Source organism: Hemicordylus capensis, chromosome 5, assembly GCF_027244095.1.
Source record: "Hemicordylus capensis ecotype Gifberg chromosome 5, rHemCap1.1.pri, whole genome shotgun sequence".
In the NCBI taxonomy this organism is placed as follows: Eukaryota; Metazoa; Chordata; class Lepidosauria; order Squamata; family Cordylidae; genus Hemicordylus; species Hemicordylus capensis.
The window spans coordinates 257,451,949-257,474,442 of record NC_069661.1 but is presented as its reverse complement, the minus strand read 5'-3'; the positions used below and the strand labels follow the sequence as shown (position 1 = coordinate 257,474,442).

The 22,494-nt window shown below is 46.0% G+C and overlaps 2 protein-coding genes across 15 annotated transcripts in view; one reads left to right on the top strand and one right to left on the bottom strand.

The window, feature by feature from the left end:
- The window catches only part of LOC128328029 (C-type lectin domain family 4 member F-like), a 90,110-nt gene that overhangs the window by 4,026 nt on the left and 63,590 nt on the right, over nucleotides 1–22,494 (bottom strand). The gene's annotated exons all lie outside the window — the stretch shown is intronic.
- The window catches only part of LOC128328027 (outer dense fiber protein 3-like), a 50,838-nt gene that overhangs the window by 22,409 nt on the left and 5,935 nt on the right, over nucleotides 1–22,494 (top strand). For 9 of the 13 annotated variants that reach the window (XM_053257543.1, XM_053257541.1, XM_053257542.1 and 6 more), the window contains 4 exons: nucleotides 14,660–14,804; nucleotides 15,033–15,236; nucleotides 21,784–21,885; nucleotides 22,093–22,214. In XM_053257543.1, the coding sequence (XP_053113518.1) occupies nucleotides 14,660–14,804; nucleotides 15,033–15,236; nucleotides 21,784–21,885; nucleotides 22,093–22,214 (573 nt within the window). Of the gene's footprint in view, nucleotides 1–4,978; nucleotides 5,040–9,078; nucleotides 9,207–11,106; nucleotides 11,217–14,659; nucleotides 14,805–15,032; nucleotides 15,237–21,783; nucleotides 21,886–22,092; nucleotides 22,215–22,494 lie in introns of those variants that run through there. The other 4 variants (XM_053257549.1, XM_053257550.1, XM_053257553.1 and 1 more) reach the window with 4 other exon arrangements.

Below are 22,494 nucleotides of genomic sequence, written 5' to 3'. Positions count from 1 at the left end.
TTTGGTGCCCCCTCCTGACCTCCTGGAATAAGGTCAGGAAGATGCCAGTGGACAGCGGCTCTTTTCATGAGGAGGAGAACAGCAGCAGTGGGAGTCTCCCTGGAAATGGGCAGCCGTGTGTGCACAGAGCAGCTGGGCAGGGCAGGGCAGGGAAGGGAAGGGGGAGAGCTGGCAAGCCTCAGCACCGCAGGAGCTCCAGGTCTTCTCTTGACAGTGAGAAGCTCAGGACGTCCTGGTGCCAGAAATGTGGAGGCCACCAGCCACCCACGAGGCTGGCATGCTTGCCCAGCAGATGAGCAGGTTGTTGCCAGGCTTCCTGAGGCTCCAGTGGCCGCATCAGACACACATCGTGGGGGTGGACCCGGATGTGGGGCAATGTGCAGGCCTGTTACCAGCCTCAAAATATTCAGTGAAACCAGTCAGTGAGGCTGGGGAGGAAAGAGCATTTTATTGGTGTGGCAGGTCCACACCATGCCACCAGCTAGCTACGGGCCTGGCAAGGCGTATTCCTGAGAGAAGTGAGCATTATCTCACATTCGATTTCTAAAAGAGAAATAATGGCATCTTTCTCATCAATGCCCACATCCTAAATATATTTTCTGTTAAACAAGTCATATGGAATTAACCTTAAAGTTGACCTGGTGAGGATTGCAGCATTGTTTGAATGGTCAGTTTATGGTTCAACGGGGGGTGGGGGGTGCAAGCTACTTCTCTGGAGGGAGGGGCATTTGCCTAAGCAAGGAATGTGGCCTTTGATCACACTGAGCATTTGATCACACTGTCTGTGGTGTCTCTTTCTCATGGGGCAGGGCTGGTCTGCTTGCTTCTCCCCCAATATGGCCTGTGCCCTGAATGCTTGCCCTGAAGTTGTCTAGTGTGGATTAGCTGTTGCTGGGGGTACTGGTCCAGTTCCTCTTCTGTACCCGGGAATGGCCATGGATCCCCTCCCCACAATACCCCCTGCAGGGCTGTCTCATGCCCCAATGTGTCCCCGATTCCCCCCACCACTAGCACACACTACATAGAGGCAAATTTTCCATCACCATCTAGGACGCCTCCCTTTTCCGCACCTGGTGGTTGCTGCCACTGTCCCAAACAGATCTATCGTCAGGGAGCCAAAGCACATCTCCAGCTCCGCCGGCAGCTTCTTCCGCCAGAAAGCTTCATACCTGGGGCTTCAGTCTATGCTCCCTTCTTTCTGTCCTTGGAGATGGGCAGCACTTTTTTCCAGCAGCAGGTGGATCACAAGGCAAATGCAGGATGAGGGTGGATGGATGGATGCCCCTGGCATCTTTGTTTAAAACTAGCTGGGCCTGGTGCAGAAGAGCATCTACACCACCGGCCGGCCCACTCACCTGATGCTGCCTTTTCCTCCCCCTGCCCCCCCCCAGCTTTCTGGGCAGCCAGTCAGCCTGCTCCTTCTCTCCCCCCCCCGCTTGCTTCTCCCCCTCCCATGCTTTTTGGATGGCCAGCCAGCCAGCCCTCTTCTTCTCCCACCCCACCCAGCCGACCGGGCTTTCCGCTTTCCAGCCAGCTGCTTCTTGGCTGCCCTCCCTCTGGCCAACTGCCGGCCGCTCCTGCCTTCTCCTCCTGCCCACCAGCACTGTTGTCGTTTTCCCAGCCGGCCGGCCATCAGCCAGCCGCCGCCATTAACTCCTGGGCCGGCCAGCTGTCTGCCTCCATTTTCTTCCCCTCACCCATCCCCATCAGCAGCTCTCTGAACTCTTGCAAGAGCTGCCATGCATGAGATTAGCAACAGGTACGTTTAAGAGAATTAAATATATAGATCGATGTTGACATCCTGCTGCCGACTCCTCCCCTACCCATAACAAAGGGAGGTCCATCATATATGCCCTCCACACAGATCCAGACAGCAATAAGCAGGCAAGTCTCCCTCCCTTGCCCACCTTCCCACCACCCAGCCCATGTGCACTGCCAATTCAGATGCAATACCAGGGCTTCCCCTGGGTTTTATTATTATCCACGTCTGGCTGTTCTTCTCCACGACTAGACTCTCTGTGAATTTGGTGCCCTCCTGGCCAGCAAGAGGCTGATACTGGCTCTCACATGAAGCTGTCTCCTGCTGAATCAGACCTTTGGTTCATCTAGCTCAGTATCATCCACATTGACTGGCTGTGGCTCTCTAGTCTCCATTCAGCATCATCACCCCACTTTTCAACAAAGTCAGCAGAGCAGTTTATACAGAAAAAAATAAGAATACAAGTTTCCCCTGTCCCCAAAGCATTCACAGTCTAAAAAAGAAACTCAAGGAAGACACCAGTAACAGCCAGTAGAAGGACATTATGCTGGGCAGAATCGATACGGTTGTTCTCTCCAGAGAATCACTACTTTAAAAGGTATCTCTTTACCCAGTTAGCAGGGTTAGTCTTTCCAGACAGACATGCCTGGAGATGCTGCCAGGGATTGGACCTGTAACCTTCTGTATGCAAGGTAGGGCCTCTGCCATTAAGTTACAGCCCTCCTCACTGCCTGCTGCCCCTGCCAAGCTCATCCATGGTCAGGTGCCACAGGAGAGGAGAGGAGAGGAGAGGTTCTGCCCTTGTGCTGACTCCAGACATAGATTGGAGGATAGAGGAGGGCTGTCTCCTGCTATAGGGAACCCCACTCGACACTGACCCTGCATCTCCTGCTAGCATTGTGATGGCTATTCAGACAGTCCTTCTTCATCCCTCCATTGATGAACTGTTCTGGACCTTCCTGTACCTCACATAGACTCTGCCTACCTCAAGGTCTAGGTGAAGTAGACTTTGATTCCCTCCTCCCTCCTTCAACTGACAGAAGTGATCCCAAGAACCAGGCCTGCTGAGAGGGGGTGCTGCCACCTTACACGTCCCAGACATCAGAATGGGGAGTGGGGAGGGGCTGGCCTGCCTCATTCCAAAATCCTTTACCAGAGAGAGGTTGAGGCTGTTGCTGCTGCTGCTGCCTCCATGAAAAGCCTGCAGGAGGCAATGGGCAATTATGTTAGGGCTTCTGGGAGTGCCATGGGGAAGGGGCATTTGCCCTAACCTCCATGGTGCGTCTGATTGAGTGAAGACTGTGGGAGCCTGTCTGCCAGGAGACGCTGAAGGCCAACCCCCAACACAACCCCCCATCTCAGTACTAGGAACAGAGGTGCACCTAGGTAACTTTGGAACCTGGACCCAAAGGCCTCTAGAGCGGCACCCTTGCAAATTAAGAATCATCATGCTCCTCCGGGCAACCACACCACCCAGGACAGGCTAAAGAGGATACGGGAGCCCCCAGGGGCTGTGGAGGCCCTGAACTTTGGCCCCAAAGTCCAGGGGTAAGCATGCCTCTGCCTAGGAATGGTGATGAAGTTCTCCCCCAAAGTAATGGGACTTTGAACACACCAGTACCAGACTTCAAGGGCTTGTTAGAGTCTTCCTTGAGGGAAAGGGGGTCCTTGCAAGTACCCACAATCTTCTCCGAGTCAGATTAAAGTCCAGCAGGAAATGAATTGCTAGCTCCTCTCTTCCTAATGGAAATGAATTTTGTTACATCAAATATGGAACATGTCCAGAAACTCAGGTTGTGAGAGCACGCATGTCCCTGACAGTCCCCTTAGAGTGTGGGGGTTTGGTGGGCTATTTGTCCTTTTCTAATATAGTAGATCTCTGTAGCTCTGTAACACTGAATTGGGACCTAATAAAGACACTGCAAGGGCAAAAACTAAAGGTGCGGGAGGGAACTGTCCCTGGCAGCATCTCCAAGATAGGGCTGAGAGAGACTCCTGCCTTCAACCTTGGAGAAGATGCTGCCAGTCTGTGAAGACAATACTGAGAGTGATAGACCAAGGGTCTGATTCAGTATATGGCGGCTTCCTATGTTCCTATGAGCTAACACATCATGGGTTCTCCCAGGCAGGGCCTTTGGATTTCCGGTCCCATTGCTCCTCCTCCTCTGCATTTGAATTCTGCCCTTATTTGTTGTGGTGGAACTATGGAGTACCAGAGACACAGAAAGGTGGAGAAGTAGTCCTTTTCCCACTGGCATGGCTTGGCTTGAACACCCCCCTCCCTTGAAAAAAATGATCCAAGAACTTGCAGGGGTTTCTCCCCCAAAAGTGCTTGGATCTTTTCCAAGTCTGAGGTGAGCTTGAGAAAGCTTGCCCGTTTCAAACCAGGATTCGCATTCCAACTAGCCTGAGCATGTGGAGCAACCTCCAGAAGTATTTTCCAGGGCACCTTTCTCTACCCCTGGGCTGTGGTGCCGCCCTTAGTAGGAAGCCGGAGCTCCTCTCCACCTTGGAGCACAGGGTATTGCTTTCCTTGCTGCATGCATGGCTTGGAGAAAGCGCCTTCATTGTATTCCTCTTTAAGTATGTCTGTCAGGCTTTTTATAGAAATACCTCAGAAAGTGAGTGACATTTAAAAAAAAAAACGTTTAAGCAATCCACAACAGAGTACAGAAATAAAACACAGCAGTGGAATGCAAGCCAGAAAAACACCATCACTCAGCCAAACAGAGGACATCTGGAAGTTTTCCACAACCGGTTTTTAGCCCGCATCTCCACCAGAATAGAGCGGGCGCATTCACATATAGGGCAGATTTTCCCCGAAGTCCCCACAAGCCCGTGGGGAGCAGTTCAGACACAATTTGGGTTTTCACTGTTAGTGCATCCCAATTTATATCTGAGGTTTAAAAATACACTTTTTGCATCAGTTTTTTGAGTGCAACTTTGTTCTCGCAGTACAGCCTTGCAGTAAACACGAAGTTAAGTCTGTTGTGTGAAAAACGCTCAGGCAAGCCTTCCTGGGAAGAGTGTCCCAAAGACATGGGCCACCTTTGCTAAGTTCCCACCCACCTTACCTCAGCTGGGAGGACACAAGCAGAATATTGGTATTGCTGGAGAGTTCAGCTAGGTAAATGGGGAGGAGCCATGTATCTTCATGTTGATCTCTAGAGAAAATTGCTTTGCCCTTCTGGAGAATTAATACCAGTTTTCTTTCTAAAGGTTATAAAAGTCAAACTCCATCTCTGTGGGATAGAACTCTGATCCTGCTTGTGAAGAATTGGTAAGATGCTGCTGCTGCTGCTGCTGAATAATAATAATAATAATAATAATAATAATAATAATAATAATAATAATAATAATAGAGAAGGGGGGGAAAGATAAAATAATCAACATAGCAATACCAGGGAATAGCAGAATAGAAGAAAAAGTAACAGAAAAAAATCACAAAATACAAAGATCTACAAATGAAATTGAAAGGCTGTGGCAGAAGAAGACCATAATAATCCCAGTGGTAATTGGCGCCCTCGGTACAATTCCAAAACACCTTGAAGAGCACCTCAACACCATAGGGGCCACAGAAATCATCATCAGCCAATTACAAAAAGCAACTTTACTGGGAACAGCCTATATTCTGCGACAATATCTATAATAACAGCAACAACATTGATAATAAAATTCAGCCATCCCAGGTCCTTGGGAAGGACTCGATGTCTGGATAAAACAAACCAGTCAATAACACCTGTTTGACTGTGTAAATAAATAAATGATAATAATATTAATCATTGCTAAACACTGTCCGTATATTCAGTAGCGATATAGCAATGGAGTTTGGACTAGACAAGTGTGCTGAATTAATAATGAACAAAGAGAAAATAACAAAAACAGAAGGAATAGAACTGCCCAATGGAAGCAACATCAAGAACCTGGAAGATAAAGAACATTACAAATACCTGGGCATTCTCCAGGCTGATAACATCGCACACACTGAAGTTAAAAGTAAAATTGGAAGTGAATACATCAGGAGAGTTAGAAAAATCCTCAAGTCCTAACTCAATGGTGGGAACACCATACAAGCCATAAACACCTGGGCTATACCTATTATCAAATACACTGCAGGAATAATAGACTGGACCCAGGCAGAGCTAGAGACGCTGGATCGTAAGACCAGGAAAATCATGACCATCAATCATGTTCTGCACCCCCACAGTGATGTAGATAGGCTCTACCTCACTCGCAGCTCAGGTGGAAGAGGAATGCTGCAAGTCCATCAAACAGTAGAGGAGGAGAAAAGAGGCCTTGAAGAAGGACAATGTCTTGAAGAAGGACAAAAAATATATCAAGGACAATGAAGAAGATGCACTTCACATGGTCAATAACGCGAAACTATTCAACACCAATGAAAGAAAGCAGGCCTACAAGAAGGAACAAGTCAAGAGCCGAGCAGAAAAAAGGAAAAATAAGCCCCTGCATGGTCAATTTTTGCACAATATAACCAGAAAATAAAACATCACCAAGACCTGGCAATGGCTTAAGAATGGCAACTTGAAGAAAGAAACAGAGGGTTTAATACTGGCTGCACAAGAACAGGCACTAAGAACAAATGCAATAAGAGCAATAGTCGAAAAATCAACAACAAACAGCCAGTGCCGCCTTTGTAAAGAGGCAGATGAAACAGTGGACCACCTAATCAGCTGTTGTATAAAGATCTCACGGACTGACTACAAAGAAAGGCATGACAAGATAGCAGGGATGATACACGGGAACATCTGCAAAAAATAATAGCTAAGGGGACAAGTACATGTGTGGATTGCTAGCTGGTTGAAAGACAGGAAACAGATAGTAGGGATAAATGGAGAGTTTTTTTCATAATCGAGGGAAGTAAGAAGTGGGGTCTCCCAGGGATCTGTACTAGGACCGGTGCTTTTTAATTTATTCATAAATGGTCTAGAAGCAGGGGTAAGCAGCAAGTTGGCCAAATTTGCAGATGATACTAAACTATTTCGGGTAGTGAAATCCAAAATGGATTGTCAGGAGCTCCAAAAGGACCTCTCCAAACTAGGGGAGTGGGCAACAAAGTGGCAAATGCAGTTCACTGTTGGCAAGTCTAAAGTGATGCACATTGGGATGAAAACCCCAACTTCAAATATACGTTGATGGGATCTGAGCTGTCAGTGACTGACCAGGAGAGGAATCTTGGGGTCGTGGTGGACAGCTCGTTGAAAGTGTTGACTCAATGTGCGGCAGCTGTGAAAAAGGCCAATTCCATGCTAGGGCTTATTAGGAAGGGGATTGAAAATAAAACAGGTAATATTATAATGCCCTTATACAAAACTATTATGCGGCCACACTTGGAGTACTGTGTACAATTCTGTTCGTCACATCTAAAAAAGGACATTGTTGAACTGGAAAGGGTGCAGAAGAGGACAACCAAGATGATCAGGGGCCTAGAGCACCTTTCTTATGAGGCAAGGCTACAGCATCTGGGGCTTTTTAGTTTAGAAAAAAAAGGATTGCGGGGAGACATGATAGTGATCTATAAAATCATGCAGGGAGTGGAGAAAGTGGAGAGAAAGAAATTCTTCTCCCTCTCCCATAACACTAGAACCAGGGATCATCCCATGAAAATGACTGCAGGGAAATCTAGGACCAACAAACGGAAGTATTTTATCACACAACACATTATCAACTTGTGGAATTCTCTGCCCCGAGATGCGGTGACAGGCAACAACCTGGATGGCTTGAAGAGGGGTTTGGATAACTTCATGGAGGAGAGGTCTATCATTGGCTACTGCTTGGAGCGCTATAGGCTAGGGGTGTGCACAGAACTGTCTGGCCTGGTTCTGTTTGAGGCCGAATCAGCCACAAACGGAACCAGGACAGTTCGTTCCAGCCCCCCTCGATGGCCCTCCAGTCTGTTCGGTCCTGGACCAGTCTGCGAACTTAAAAAAAAACTTTAAAAATCTTAAAGGAACTGCCTGTAACCCCTTTGGGGGGCTTTCTGTAACCGCTGTGGGGTCCACACGGGTTCCCTCTCTCCCCGACGGCCTTCCTCATTACTGCTGCGGCCGGGTAAACATGGCCTTTTTGGCCCTTTCGGGTCTCCGTAAAAGCGAGCAGCCGCCATTTGGGCGGCCATCGCACATGCGCAAATGCCCCCTGCGAGGCCACCTCTTTTTGATCGTGAACCCTGGAACCCCCAGACCAAACTGTTGGACCACGGACCACCGGACCGGTCTTGCACATCCCTACTATAGGCCACCTCCAGCCTCAAAGGCAGGATGCCTCTGAGTGCCAGTTGCAGAGGAGTAACAACAGGAAAGAGGGCATGCCCTCAACTCCTGCCTGTAGGCTTCGAGAGGCATATGGTGGGCCACTGTGTGTGAAACAGGATGCTGGACTAGATGGGCCATGGGCCAGCAGGGCTGTTCTTGTGTTTTTATGGTGGGACCATAAAATTGGAAAAGTTGTAGAAAATCAAGATTCAAAAATATTATGGGACTTTTGACTACAAACAGGCAAATATCTGCCACACAATACATCACATAGGAACATAGGAAACTGCCATATACTGAGTCAGACCATTGGTCTATCTTGCTCAGTATTGTCTTCACAGACTGGCAGTGGCTTCTCCAAGGTTGCAGGCAGGAATCTCTCTCAGACCTATCTTGGAGAAGCCAGAGAGGGAACTTGAAACCTTCTGCTCTTCCTAGAGTGGCTCCATCCCCTGAGGGGAATATCTTGCAGTGCTCACACATCAAGTCTCCCATTCATATGCAACCAGGGCAGACCCTGCTTAGCTATGAGGACAAGTCGTGATTGCTACCACAAGACCAGCTCTCCTCTCCTCACCAGATATAACTCTAGTTGAGAAGAAAGAAAAACAAGTCAAAATGATCGACGCGTCAATGCCACGGGATAGCAGAATAGAAGAAAATGAAATAGAAAAAAATCACAAAATACAAAGATCTACAAACTGAAATTGAAAGGCTGTGGCAAAAGAAGATCAAAACAATCCCAGTAGTAATTAACACCCTAGGTGCAATTCCAAAAGACCTTGAAAAGCACCTCAACACCATAGGGGCCACAGAAATCACCATCAGCCAATTACAAAAAGCAACTTTACTAGGAACAGCCTATATTCTGCGATGATTTCTATAATAACAAGAACAATATTGATAATAAAATTCAGCCATCCCAGGTCCTTGGGAAGGACTCAGTGTCTGGATAAAACAAACCTATCAATAACACCTGTCTGACTGTGTAAATAAGAAATAATAATCATCATCATAGTAAATAAATTAATGAGTTTGTTCTCTCAGTAGCTCTACAGTCTGCAACCCTGGTTGCTCAGCTGAAGATCCTGAGTCCTGTAACCCTTTTTTCAACAAGTGCCCAGGGACTCTAGCACTCGACGCTGCCATTGTTTGCCCGGGGGACGACTAATCTGGTATAGAATTTATTTTTCTTGTTCTCTCCACAGTTAAGGGATTAGGCACATTTAGTCTGGCTTCTCAGCAGAGGCCTGTCTGGTTTGGGTGACTCTCTGCATCCTTGAAGCTCTCAAGCCCTTCCACCTCATCAAGGTGGTGCCCGACAGAGGTCCAGCCCAATAGGGCTGTTATCCTAGACTCTTGGAAAGGGCCCCATAATTAAAGTACCAAATACAGTCGATAACGTCTGGTAGACTGTGTGTGAATATCATCATCATCATCATCATCATCATCATCATCAAGTTTATTTGTTAGCTGCCCCATAACTTGTTTCCGGATCCAGTTCAAGGTGCTGGCTATTACATTTAAAGCCCTTAACGGCTTGGGCCCTGGATACCTGAAGGACCGCCTGCTCCCAAGGGTTGCTGCCCACCCAACAAGATTATCAGAGGGGTCTTTGTTCTGTTTGCCAATATGGAGAGAGGCTAATTTGTCGTGCACACGGGACAGGGCCTTCTGTGTTGTTGCCCCCAGGCTCTGGAATGCTTTCCCAGTGAAAGTCAGCTCCTTGACATCTCTGGCTGGTTTTTAAAATAAAAAACCTAAAGGCCCTTTTATTTTATTTTTAGGCTTTTGCTTTGCCCCTTAGGCGATGCCTGGTCAAGTCAAACAGCTTTCATACGTCTGTTTGTCATTTTAATGGGCCCCCCCTACCCATTTTGTGGTGTTTACTGTTTGACTGATTTAAAGGTTTTAGATATTACTTTAATGGAATTTATTTATTCATTTATTTGTTTGTTTGTTTGTTTGTTTATTATTTCAAATATTTTTATACCACCCAAAACTTGCATCTCTGGGCAGTTTACAATTAAAATCATTTAAATATTAAAATCACTAACATTAAAATTATTTAAGCCTGGGTGAATAAATGTGTCTTCAGTGTCTTTCTAAAAGTTGCCAGAGATGGGGAGGCTCTTATTCAACAGGGAGCACATTCCAAAGTCCAGGGGCAGCAACAGAGAAGTCCTGTTCCTGAGTAGCCGCCAAACAAAACCTTTCCAGATGATTTAATCAGGCGGTGGGGCTCATGGTGAAGAAGACATTCTCTTAAATACCCAGGGTCCAAGCTGTTTAGGGCTTTATAGGTAATAACCAGCACCTTGTATTTTGCCCAGAAATGTATTGGCAGCCAGTGCAGTTCTTTCAACACAGGAGTAATATGGTCTCTCCTAGATGACCCAGAGATCAACATGGCTGCCACATTCTGAACCAACTGCAGTTTCCGGACTACACACAAAGGCAGCCCTACATAGAGCGCATTGCAGTAATCCAGCCTAGAGGTTACCAGCAGATGTACTACCATTTTGAGGTTGTTTGTCTCAAGAAACAACTGGTGAATCAGCCAAAGCTGATAAAAAGCATCTCTGGCCACCACCTCAATCTGGGACACCAGGGAGAAGTTTGGATCCAGAAGCACCCCCAAATTGTGTACCTGTTCCTTCCGGGGGAGAGTGACCCCATCTAAAACTGGCAGATCAAAATAGTCTCCCGAGTTCCTACCCCACACAATTAGTACCTCCACCTTATCAGGATTCAGCCTCAGCTTGTTACCTCTCATCCAGTCCATCACTGCCTCCGGGAAGGCTTGCTTGCTTATCTATCTATCTATCTATCTATCTATCTATCTATCTATCTATTACATTTTATATCCTGCTCTTCCTCCAAGGAGCCCAGAGTAGTGTACTACATACTTAAGTTTCTTCTCACAAAACCCCTGTGAAGTAGGTTAGGCTATTTAGGGAGGTTATGTCCTCTCCTGATGATGTTGACATGGAGAAATAGATTTCGGTGTCATCAGCACATTGATAACACCCTGCACCAAATCTCCTGATGATCTCTCCCAATGGTTTTTTGTAGATGTTAAACAATATCGGAGACAATAAGGAGCCCTGAGGGACACCCTATGAAAGTTCAGATTTTGGAGAACAATAGTCCCCAAGGGACACCATCTGGAATCTGCCCATGAGGTAGGAGTGGAACCACTGCAAAGCAGTGCTTCAAACTCCCAACTAGGGATGTGCGAAACGTTTTGGGTACAGAACGATCTGTACCCGAAACAATGAATTTCAGGTGATTCGGAGCCGAACCCAATCACCCACGAAGACATCTGAATAATTTCTGATTCGAAACGATCCCCATTTTGGATCCGAAATTTTCGGGTGTTTCGGACCTCCATTTTGTTGCCTTCTTTTCCCCCATCCATTTTTAGCTATGACGTCTATTTGAATTTCCCGCCTTTTTGCCTCCCATTGACTTCAATGCAAAAAGGTCTATGTGATGTCTGCTCGAATTTCGGGTCCCAGGGGCAAAATAGTTAGGTGGGGTGGTAGTGCTTAATGGGTGGAGGTTACCACCCCAATTGAAGAGGGATTGGGCAAAGGGCTGATAGTTGGTGAATTTCTGAAGTTTTAGTGTCTTTGGGGCAGATAGGGGGCATAACGTGGGATCTGGGCCAAAAGAGTGGGGTGGGGTGGTAGTGCCTAATGGGTGGAGGCTACCACCCCAATTGCAGAGTGATTGGGCAGAGGGCTCATTTTTGGTGAATTTCTGAAGTTTACGCGTCTTTAAGGTTTTCCCCCATGAAGGGTGTATCGCTTCACTTCGGGGGGAAAGGGGTGGCCTAGAGCAGTGTGGGGTTGGTGGTAGTGCCGGGTAGGGGCAAGGAAGCTACCTGAATTTTTTCAAAGGACTTGGGCAGAGGGCTGATTTTTGGTTAATTGTTGAGGTTTACGCGTCTTTAAGGTTTTTCCTCATAAGAAGTTATAATGGAGCTTTCAGCAGCCCCATAAGAGCACTTGGGGGGTGCTGGGATGGCCCAGAGCGAGTGGTGGTGTAGTGCACATAGGGTGGCAATCACCCCCATGGGTTTCTAACCCATGGGGTACAGGGTTCTGTTGTTTCTGAGGTATTCTGAGTGTGGATTCTATGATAGCAAATTAGAGTGGATTCATGGTGTCTTATTGAAAATCTCATTTGCTATCATAGAATCCACACTGAAGTGAAGTGATACACCCTTCATTATACCTAATGGGGGGAAACCTTAAAGACGCATAAACTTCAGAAATTCACCAAAAATCAGCCCTCTGCCCAATAACTCTTCAATTGGGGTGGTAGCCTCCACCCATTAGGCAATACCACCCCACCCCACTCTTTTGGCCCAGATCCCACGTGTTGCCCCCAATCTGCCCCAAAGACACTAAAACTTCAAAAATTCACCAAAAATCAGCCCTTTGCCCAATCCCCCTGAAATTTGGGTGGTAGCCTCCACTCATTGGGCACTACCACGCCACCCCACTATTTTGCCCCTGTGACCCATTTTTTTAATCCAAATCGATTTGGATTCGGATTAATTCAGATCCGAATTGAATCAGGGGTGATTCGGATGGGCCATATTCGGATTACAAAACAGAACAGGGGTGTTTCGGTTCAGATCCGACTCGAAACACCAAAAATCTGAATTTCACACCCCTACTCCCAACCCCCTCAGATGTTCCAGAAGGATACTATGGTCAATAGTATGGAAAGCTGCCAAGAGATCCAAAAGAACCAACAGAGTCACACTTCCTCTGTCAATTCCCGATTGGAGATCATCCATCAGGCCAACCAAGGCAGTCTCCACCCCATAGCCCACCCGAAAGCCAGTTTGAAATGGGTCTAGATAAGCAGTTTGCTCCAAGATCGCCTGGAGCTGTCTTGCTCCACCTTCTCAATCACCTTGTCCAGCCATGGAAGGTTGGAGACAGGCCTGTAGTTGCTTAGAGGGATCCAAGGTAGGCTTCTTCTGAAGTGGTCTAATGATTGCCTCCTTAAGACAAGGAGGCATCCGGTCCTCCCTCAGCGAAGCATTTATTATCTCTACCAGTCCATCTACAATAGCCTCCCTGCCAGATAGTATAAGCCATGCTGGGCAAGGATCAAGAGAACAGATGGTAGGATGCACCATTCCGAGAAACTTGTCCACATCCTCAGGAGTCACAAACTGAAATTGATCCAGAGTCATCACATAAGATGAGCTGCTGAACACCTTGGCATCAGACTCTGTAAAAACTGTAGAGTTTGAATCTAAGTCAGATCGCATATGAGAGATTTTGTCCACAAAAAATTCATTAAAAACACCACAGCGAGTAATTGTTGGTTCTAAGAACTGATTCAAGGGGAAAGGGATGCAGATTAAACCTTCACAACCATGAACAATTCCACCAGATGTGAACTTGCGAACGAGATACGGGAGGAAAAGAATCGCTTCTTTGCCGCACGTATCGCCTGAGCATAGATCTTCAAATGTGCTCTATGGAGTAAATATGTCAGAATTCAAGTCTTCTCTTCCTCCACTTGCGCTCTTAGTCATCTACCTCACTGCTTCAGCCCCTGTATTTCTGCCATATATCAGGGAGCCAGTTTTAAAGTAGGTCGGAGAGGATGCTTAGGAGCGATCACGTCCACTACCCTGGTGAGTTGATTATTCTAACTCTCCACCAGAGTGTCAACAGGGTCACCAGCAGAGCCAACACTAAATCCTTCCAAGTTTTCTTGGAATCCTATTGGATCCAAAAACCTTCTCGGGCGGACATCGTAATGGGACCCCCGCCTGTGGAGATGGGACATGGTCGTGAGTCCAACCTTAACCAGATGGTGGTCTGTCCATGACAATGGAGAAGTCACAGGAGTCCCCACCCATGGAACACCACCCTGATCAGAGTGAAAGACCAGATCAAGCGTGTGACCAGCAATATGTGTTGGTCCCAAGACCACTTGGGATAGGCCCATGGTTGTCCTGGCTGCTATGAACTCCTGAGCCACCCCGGACAAATTGGTCCCAAAGTGGACATTGATGTCCCCCAACACCACAAGCCTGGGAGACTCCAACAACAAACCCGAGACCAAGTCCATCAGCTCAGTTAGGGACTCCATTAGGCAGCAGGGTGATCGGTACACCAACAGAAGTCCCAGTCTATCCCTGGTCCCCAGACTTAGGTACACTCATTCAGTATGGTAAGACACTTCGGTAAGGATCCTGGCAAGGGAGATATTGTTCTCATGGACCACAGCCACTCCAACTCCCCGCCCACATCCCCTCCCATGCTCCTCAACAGAGTATCCTGGAGGGAAAAGCTGGGACCAGACCGGGCCACCAGCCTCCCCCATCCAAGTCTCTGTAATACATACCAGATTATTTTCTTAGTATGCAAAGCATCCTGGAGTTTCGCGGGGCTTTGATTTACAACCAGTGGGCTTTTTTCTGGAGCAAACCTAAGAAAATCATTTAGTATTGCTTAGTATTCCAAATTGATTGGAATCAATTGCTTAGTATTCCAAATGTGGCCACACCATAGATTTGTTGTTTGTCAAGGGGCCTCATCTTGGCCCCTTGCTGAAAATACTCTGATGTTTCCTCTTGATCTTTTTTCAGAGCTCACAGTGGGATAGCACCAGGAAATTATTGGACATGTCCACAGATGTATGGGTGGGGAGCTGGCGACCCCACCGGCCCAGGGGACCGATTGCTGCCCTCTACAGCAGCCCAGGGCCCAAATATGGGCTCCCGACAAATGTAGGTGAGAAAGCGTTGGGGGTCAGGCAGTGGGCACTTCGACAGGAGGTGACAAAGTACCCCACCAGGGTTGGCTATCTCCATCTCAGTCTGCCTGTGAACTTCCTTGCAGATGATCACTGCCGATAGGGAGGGTGCTGCTGAGGAAGGTGGACCACTAACTCAACCAATGGTTCTTCTCTGCATAACGTTGTTTCTCTTTCTGCTGTCCTTTCCTCCCTCCTCCTCACAGGCTACCAGCAACATGACCCCTCTCGCTACCGTGCCCCTGCGTACAGTTTTGGCACCCGTCGCTTCCAGGAGCAGGAGAGTTGCTCTCCTGGGCCAGGCTACCTCGTTCCGGCCAACATGACCATGAGGGGCAAGGATGGGATTCCTGCTTACTCCATCTATGGACGCCCAAGAGACATCACGTCCTTTAGAACTCCGGGGCCAGGTGAGCTGAACATGGGGAAACCATCTGTCATAATTTAATAAATTAGCAATTAACAATCATCCTTAATTCGACCACTTCATTGCCTAAAATCTCCAGATCTCAGGAGTTCTTGGTGATCCTTCTCCCTGCAGTTCTTACGGAGAGGAGCATCCAGGACTTTGCAACGTCTGTGGCATAAAATGCTGGGTCATAGCTCATGGGTTGCACAGAATTGGTCTGCTGTTCAAAAAGTGCAGCATTTGTTGCAGGGGGGATAAAAGGGGTGAAACCATCTCACAGTTTTAACATTAGGGGTTGTAGAGTTGAAATTCACTGGAGGGATGCTGTGCTAGGGTTGGATAGGGCCAGTTGCTCTCCCCCTGTTAAACATAAAAAAGCAATCACTTTAAAAGGTGTCTCTTTGCTCAGTTAGCAGGAGTAACTGCCAAACCTGTTCAGTAGATGTGGCAGTGATTGAATGTGAACACCGTGGGCAACAGTCACAAGACTGTGAGCCCATTCTCGCAATTGGAGAATGGGCTCAGATGGGGTGAGGGGAGGAAGCTGTGAAAAGTTTACCTCCCCTGCAGACGATCCCATCCATGTGGCTGGGTGGCTGGATTGGCCGCCCAGATGATTGCCGGCTTCTGCCAGTAGCAGGGAGGGAGTAGGGAGGTCTGGGGGCTGGGAGGCCCCCGGAGCTTCCATAATGTACCATGCAAGTGTGAGGTGCATTATGGGGAGCTTCCCAATACCAGTTGGGAGGTTACTTGTGTGTCAGTGCTGCGCGAAGCTGCATGGCACCGACACACGAGCATTGAGCCCACTGTTTGGGTGACCTCGCACCCAAAACCTGGGCTAAGCAGCAGGTTCGCTGCCGCGCCAAGAGCTACGCAGCCCCCAGTGGCACACACACGCATTGAAAACCAGGCTGGGCCTCCCTTCTGGGTGTCATGGCGACCAGATTACCAGCAGTTAGCTGAGTACTACCTCTCAAGCCAAGAAAATCAGCCTTGCCATGGACTGATTCAGAAGCGGAGAGCTGGTCTTTTGATGTATGAGGGAAGCTTGGAGTCTTTGAACTTCCGTGGGGGGATTCTTAGATTCTGAGCCATCTCAGTCTTGGGCTCTTCTCCAGCAAAAAACATTTGCCGGACATGTCGTCTTGAGAGGAACACCCATATTATCAACAACGGTTTTAAGGTCTGCTACACCCTTTCTTTTAGTTTAGTTTATTTTCTCCTTGATCTCATGAAAACTCTGGTCACTTTCTTCATTATATTTAGAATATTAGACTTTCACGGCTCTTTTCATTTTACTTTCATTTTCCTCTGATTCAGCTGAAGCCCGTGGTGCCCCCCCCCCCCCCGCCGGTTTCTAAGCTATTTCATCTCTGTTTCCACCGTCTGGACAGTGACTTTTCAATGACCGAAATCTAACTGTGTAATACTTATTTGAAACTTGTGCAAGATTTACAATTATGGCTGGGTAAACTTGTTATATTTGAGTCATCGGCTTTTTGCAGAAGGACTAAGACTCTTTATTTTTGCTTACTTCATTTGTTGTTGTTTTTAGCCTGTTGCATAAAATCATGGTTTTATTGGATATTGCTATCCTTCCTTTCTTGTGGATTACAAGTATTATTTCTTGTTTACACAGTCAGACAGGTGTTATTGACTGGTTTGTTTTATCCAGACATCGAGTCCTTCCCAAGGACCTGGGATGCCAGAATTTTATTGTCTGTTGTTATAGATATCGTCGCAGAATATAGGCTGTTCCCAGTAAAGTTGCTTTTTGTAATTGACTGACGGTGATTTCTGTGGCCCCTATGGTGTTGAGGTGCTCTTCAAGGTCTTTTGGAACTGCACCCAGGGCGCCAATTACCACTGGGATTATTTTGGTCTTTTTCTGCCACAGCCTTTCAATTTCAATCTGTAGATCTTTGTATTTTGTGATTTTTTCTATTTCTTTTTCTGCTGTTCTGCTATCCTCTGGTATTGCTATGTCGATTATTTTCACTTGTTTTTCTTTCTTCTCGACTACAGTTATATCTGGTGTATTGTGTGGCAGATGTTTGTCTGTTTGTAGTTGGAAGTCCCATAATATGTTTACATCTTCATTTTCTACCACTTTTTCAATTTTATGGTCCCACCAATTTTTGGCTACAGGTAGCTTGTATTTTTGGCAGATGTTCCAGTGTATCATCCCTGCTACCTTGTCATGCCTTTGTTTGTAGTCAGACTGTGTGATCTTTTGACAACAGCTGATTAGGTGATCCACTGTTTCATCTGCTTCTTTACAAAGGCGGCACTTGCTGTTTGTTGTTGATTTTTCTACTTTTGTTCTTATTGCATTTGTTCTTTAGTGCCTGTTCTTGTGCCGCCAGTATTAAACCCTCTGATTCTTTCTTCAAGTTGCCATTCTTAAGCCATTGCCAGGTCTTGGTGATGTTTTATTTTCGGGTTATATTGTGCAAATATTGACTATGCAGTGGCTTATTTCTCCATTTTTCTGCTCGGTTCTTGACCTGTTCTTTCTTGTAGGCCTGCTTTGTTTCATTGGTGTTGAATAGTTTCTCATTATTGACCATTTGAAGTGCATCTTCACTGTACTTGATATATTCTTCAAGGCCTCTTTTCTTCTCCTCTACTGTTTGATGGACTTGCAGCATTCCTCTTCCACCTGAGCTGTGAGGGAGGTATAGCCTATCGACATTACTGCGGGGGTGCAGAGCATGATTGATGGTCATGATTTTCCTGGTCTTACGATCCAGTGTCTCTAGCTCTGCCTGGGTCCAGTCTATTATTCCTGCAGTGTATCTGATAACAGGTATAGCCCAGGTGTTTATGGCTTGTATGGTGTTCCTACCATTGAGTTTGGACTTGAGGATTTTTCTAATGCTCCTGATGTATTCACTTCCAATTACTTCAGTGCGTGCAATCTTAGAGTTAGGGAGAATGCCCAAGTATTTGTAATTTTTTTTGCTTCCAGGTTCTTGATGTTGCTTCCATTGGGCAGTTCTATTCCTTCTGTTTTTGTTATTTTCCCTTTGTTCATTATTAATGCAGCACACTTGTCTAGTCCAAACTCCACTGCTATATCGCTACTGAATATATGGACAGTGTTTAGCAGTGATCCGATTTCTGACTGGGACTTTCCATACAGCTTCAAATCGTCCATGTACAGCAGATCCTTTATTTTACTTGATGTTTTAGATATTTGGTATCCGAGGCCTGTTTTGTTTAGTATTTTTGAAAGTGGAGTCATGGCAATTACAAACAGCAGAGGAGATAGTGAATCCCCTTAGAAAATGCATCTTCTAATGCTAACCTGTACAAGTGTCTTTCCACTGATTGTTAACTGTGTATTCCACATGCTCTTTGCTTTTTTAATAAATATCTGAATGTTTTTGCTGACACCAGTTGTTTCTAAACATTTTAGTATCCATGTGTGAGGCAATGAATCAAAGGCTTTCTTGTAGTCAATCCACGCAACACTTAGATTGGTTTTTCTTCTCTTGTAATTTTCTAAAATCATTTTGTCAATCAGCAGCTGGTCTTTTGTGCCTCTGGTGTTTGGGCAATTTCCTTTCTGTTCAACTGGAAGCTGTTTGTTAGTTAATAAGTGTTGCATCACTTCATCTGCTATTATTCCAGTTAATAATTTGAACATGGTTGGCAGGCAGGTTATCGGTCTATAATTACTTGGAACTGCATCTATAATTACTTGGAACTGCACGTCTTTCATGATGAGATGAGTTTTCCCAGTTGTTAGCCATTGTTCAATATCACCTCCTTGCAAAATGTGATTGAACTGTTTTGATAGTTGTTTATGAAGGCTTGTTAGGTGTTTAAGCCAAAAGCCATGCAGTTCAACGTTGCCTGGTGCAGTCCAATTTTTAATTTTCTTTGCTCTTTCACTTATTAATTCTGGTGTTATTATTAGATCTTGCATTTGTTGGTTACATTTTTGACCTCTTTCATCCAACCTGCTTTTTATTATAGTCTATTGGATAATTTTCCTCAGAATTGCACTGTTTCTTCTTTATTTGGTGTTTCTAGGTTTCTTGCAGTTTCTCCTTCTAAGCTTTGGTAGAAACGTCTCTGATTCAATTGGAATTGGAGACTTCCTGTGTTGTGTAATTCTGGCTTCGTATCTGCTAATCTTCTTTGATACTGCTGTTATTTGCTGCTTTATTATTTCCAGGACTTCTCTAATTTTCCTTGTTTGGATCAGATACCGTTTGGTGTTTTCATTCTTCAGCTTCTTGTCTTTCATATCTTTCAATTTACTAGCATCTGATCTAAGCCTGGCGATTTTATTTTCTAATCTAATCTTCCATTTAGGTGATTTACTGCTTTCTTTTTTTACAGGTCCACAGATCTTATATCCGAGCTCTTGTGTTGTTATTGTTGCTGCACTGTACATGAGTTGGTTTGTTTCTTGCAAATTCTTGGTTGTTATTTCTGCAAGTGCAGCATTGACATCTTTTAATGCCTGAGCAAGTTGGTTTTTGGCAACTGTTTTTAGCGCTGGAAGTCGAACCCTGGTGGTTGTTGGGTTCATGTGCTCAGTTATTTTTTGCTTTAGTTCTTGTTGCTTTTCTGTTAAATGGCATTCGGGTTTTTGAGGTGAAGGCAAAGGGGAGGTTGCCTGGTTTTGATTTTGAAACAGTTCAGCAACAGTGGCATCCTCTACTTCCAACACCTCCTCCACCTGCGCCTGCGCCTGAGCAACTGCTTCAGTTGGTGGTAATTCTTCTTCCATATCTTGAGCCTGTGTTGCTCTTTGCAGTTCTTCCAGCTCAACTTCTGTGAATACTTTATTTCTTATTATGAATCTTCTCTGGTCTGCTAGCCTTTGTTCTGTTATTTCTTTTTAAATAACCTCTTCTAGTTGGACTAGTCTTGTAATAGCAGATCATTATTTCCTTGTTGGCATTTTTCGTATATTTTTTTCGGTTAAGTGACGTTTCTTCCAGTATCCTTGCAGTCTCCAGCCCTGGTTGCTCAACTGAAGATCCGGACCTCCGAAAAGTATACAGTGTACTGTGCTTGACTGGCCAGCAAACTTGCCTGACCTGAACCCCATAGAGAATCTATGGGGCATTGCCAAGAGAAGGATGAGAGACATGAGACCAAACAATGCAGAAGAGCTGAAGGCCGCTATTGAAGCATCTTGGTCTTCCATAACACCTCAGCAGTGCCACCGGCTGATAGCATCCATGCCACACCGCATTGAGGCAGTAATTGCAGCAAAAGGGGCCCAAACCAAGTACTGAATACATATGCATGCTTATACTTTTCAGAGGTCCGATATTGTTCTATTCTACAATCCTTGTCTTCTTGGTTCCATGTAATATTCTAATTTTCTGGGATTGTGGATTTGGGGTTTTCATGAGCTGTACGTCATGATCATCACAATTATAACAAATTAAGGCTTGACTTCTCTCGCTTTGCATGTAATGCGTCTGTCTCATATATCAGTTTCACCTTTTAATTTGCATTACTGAAATTAATGGACTTTTGCACGATATTCTAATTTTCTGAGTTTCACCTGTATACTCTAGAGCAGGGATTCTCAACGCTGGGTACCCAGATGTTATTGGACAACTCCCATAAGCCCCAACCATAGGCCACTGGGACTGGGGATTATGGGAGTTGAAGTCCAATAACATCTGGGGACCCAGCGTTGAGAATCCCTGCTCCAGAGCACTCCAGTAGGGAACCAAAAGGGACTACTTGGGATGAGTGACTACCCCAGAAGAGAGCAGGGGTGGTTTCACAGTGGGTCCATGTGGACAATGTTTACTTCCCAATAGTACCCCTGCTAACTGGGCAAAGAGGTGCCTTTCGAAGTGGTGAGTTCCTTTATATTAAGCAGCAGGAGAGCAGCTGGCCCAGTCCACCCCAGCAGAGCATCCCACCACTCACTTTCCAGACTGTGAGCCCTTTGGAGACAGTGGACCCTTTACTCCTTCTTATTCTTTTTCTATTAAACTGCTCTGAGAATGTTTTGTTGGAAAACAGTACATAAAATAATAGTAATAATAAGTACAATGAGAATAAGAATAATTTGTTTCAAAGAAGGAAGGCAACAATAGATGGTCCACTTTGTGGAGTTTCATGGCCGAGTGAAGTGTTACAGGAGATGCCAGGCTCTGGAAGATCTAAAGCATGTCTCCCTCTCCATGGCAAAGTCTAACACGAGAAGTCGACAGGTAACCGGCTATCACAAGGAGCAGCAGGTGACATGGAAAAGGGCCAGAAAGCTTTGAGCAGCATTAAGTCCCATCGTAAAGATCTTCCTCTTTCTCTTTCTCCTAAATGTCACCAGTAAGCCACAGACAAAGTAGTTGTTTTAACTGTTTGTGCACAGCTATAAAACCTAGTTGGCACATAATGGTCACTTGCATTACAAATATCTTGCATTACAAATATCTACAGTAACCAGCATCCCGGAAATATAGCAGGAGAGTGGATCAAATCCTCAAGTGTGGAAAAGGCTGATATTATCCGTCAATCCCAGTTTCTGCCCTAAAAGGAATATCTCTCTTTCGTTTTCACAGGTCGCTATTCCCCAGAGAAAGCTGGCCGGTTTGCTTACCCCTCTGCCCCAATGTACTCACTTGCTTCACGGACGAAAGATTTTCTGAATGACCAGACTCCAGGTGATGAGAGTGGGGAGAGTGATCTCACGGAAGCCCTTCCAGACATTCTGGCTGCCCAAATAAAAAATAATTCTCCCAGGCTGCTCCCCTGGGTTAGGGAGGCAGAAAATCCTGCTAGCCTTGAACCCCTGGTTTTTATCTAATGTGCTTCTGAGTCTCCACTGATTCTCTCCTCTCCACCCCACCCGGCACCCTTCTCCACACCAGGGCCAGCGGCCTACGGGCTCCCTCCCATGCTGGGGCCCAAGGTGGTCAACAGGAGCTCAGCCCCCAACTACTCCATTTTTGGACGCAGCATGATCGGCAGCTTTTACGAGGACCTCTCCAAGGTGAGCGGTGGGCCTGTCCAGCTATGAGACTCTGGGAGAGGTGGGTTTCCCTCCTTGCTTGGGAGGTGGATTCATGATGAAAGCAAAACCAAGAAAACTAGAGGAGCTATTTCAATATGTCCAATGACTTAGATCACATTCCGAAATACAATTGCTTGAATTATCCTTATTTTAATACAAATCTTTATTATCCCATTCTGTTTGTAAAGTCTAGTCTGGTGACAACAGTGCCAAAGTTTGTGAGGCCAGTGGGTAAGAATATTTAGGAACTCATGTTTAG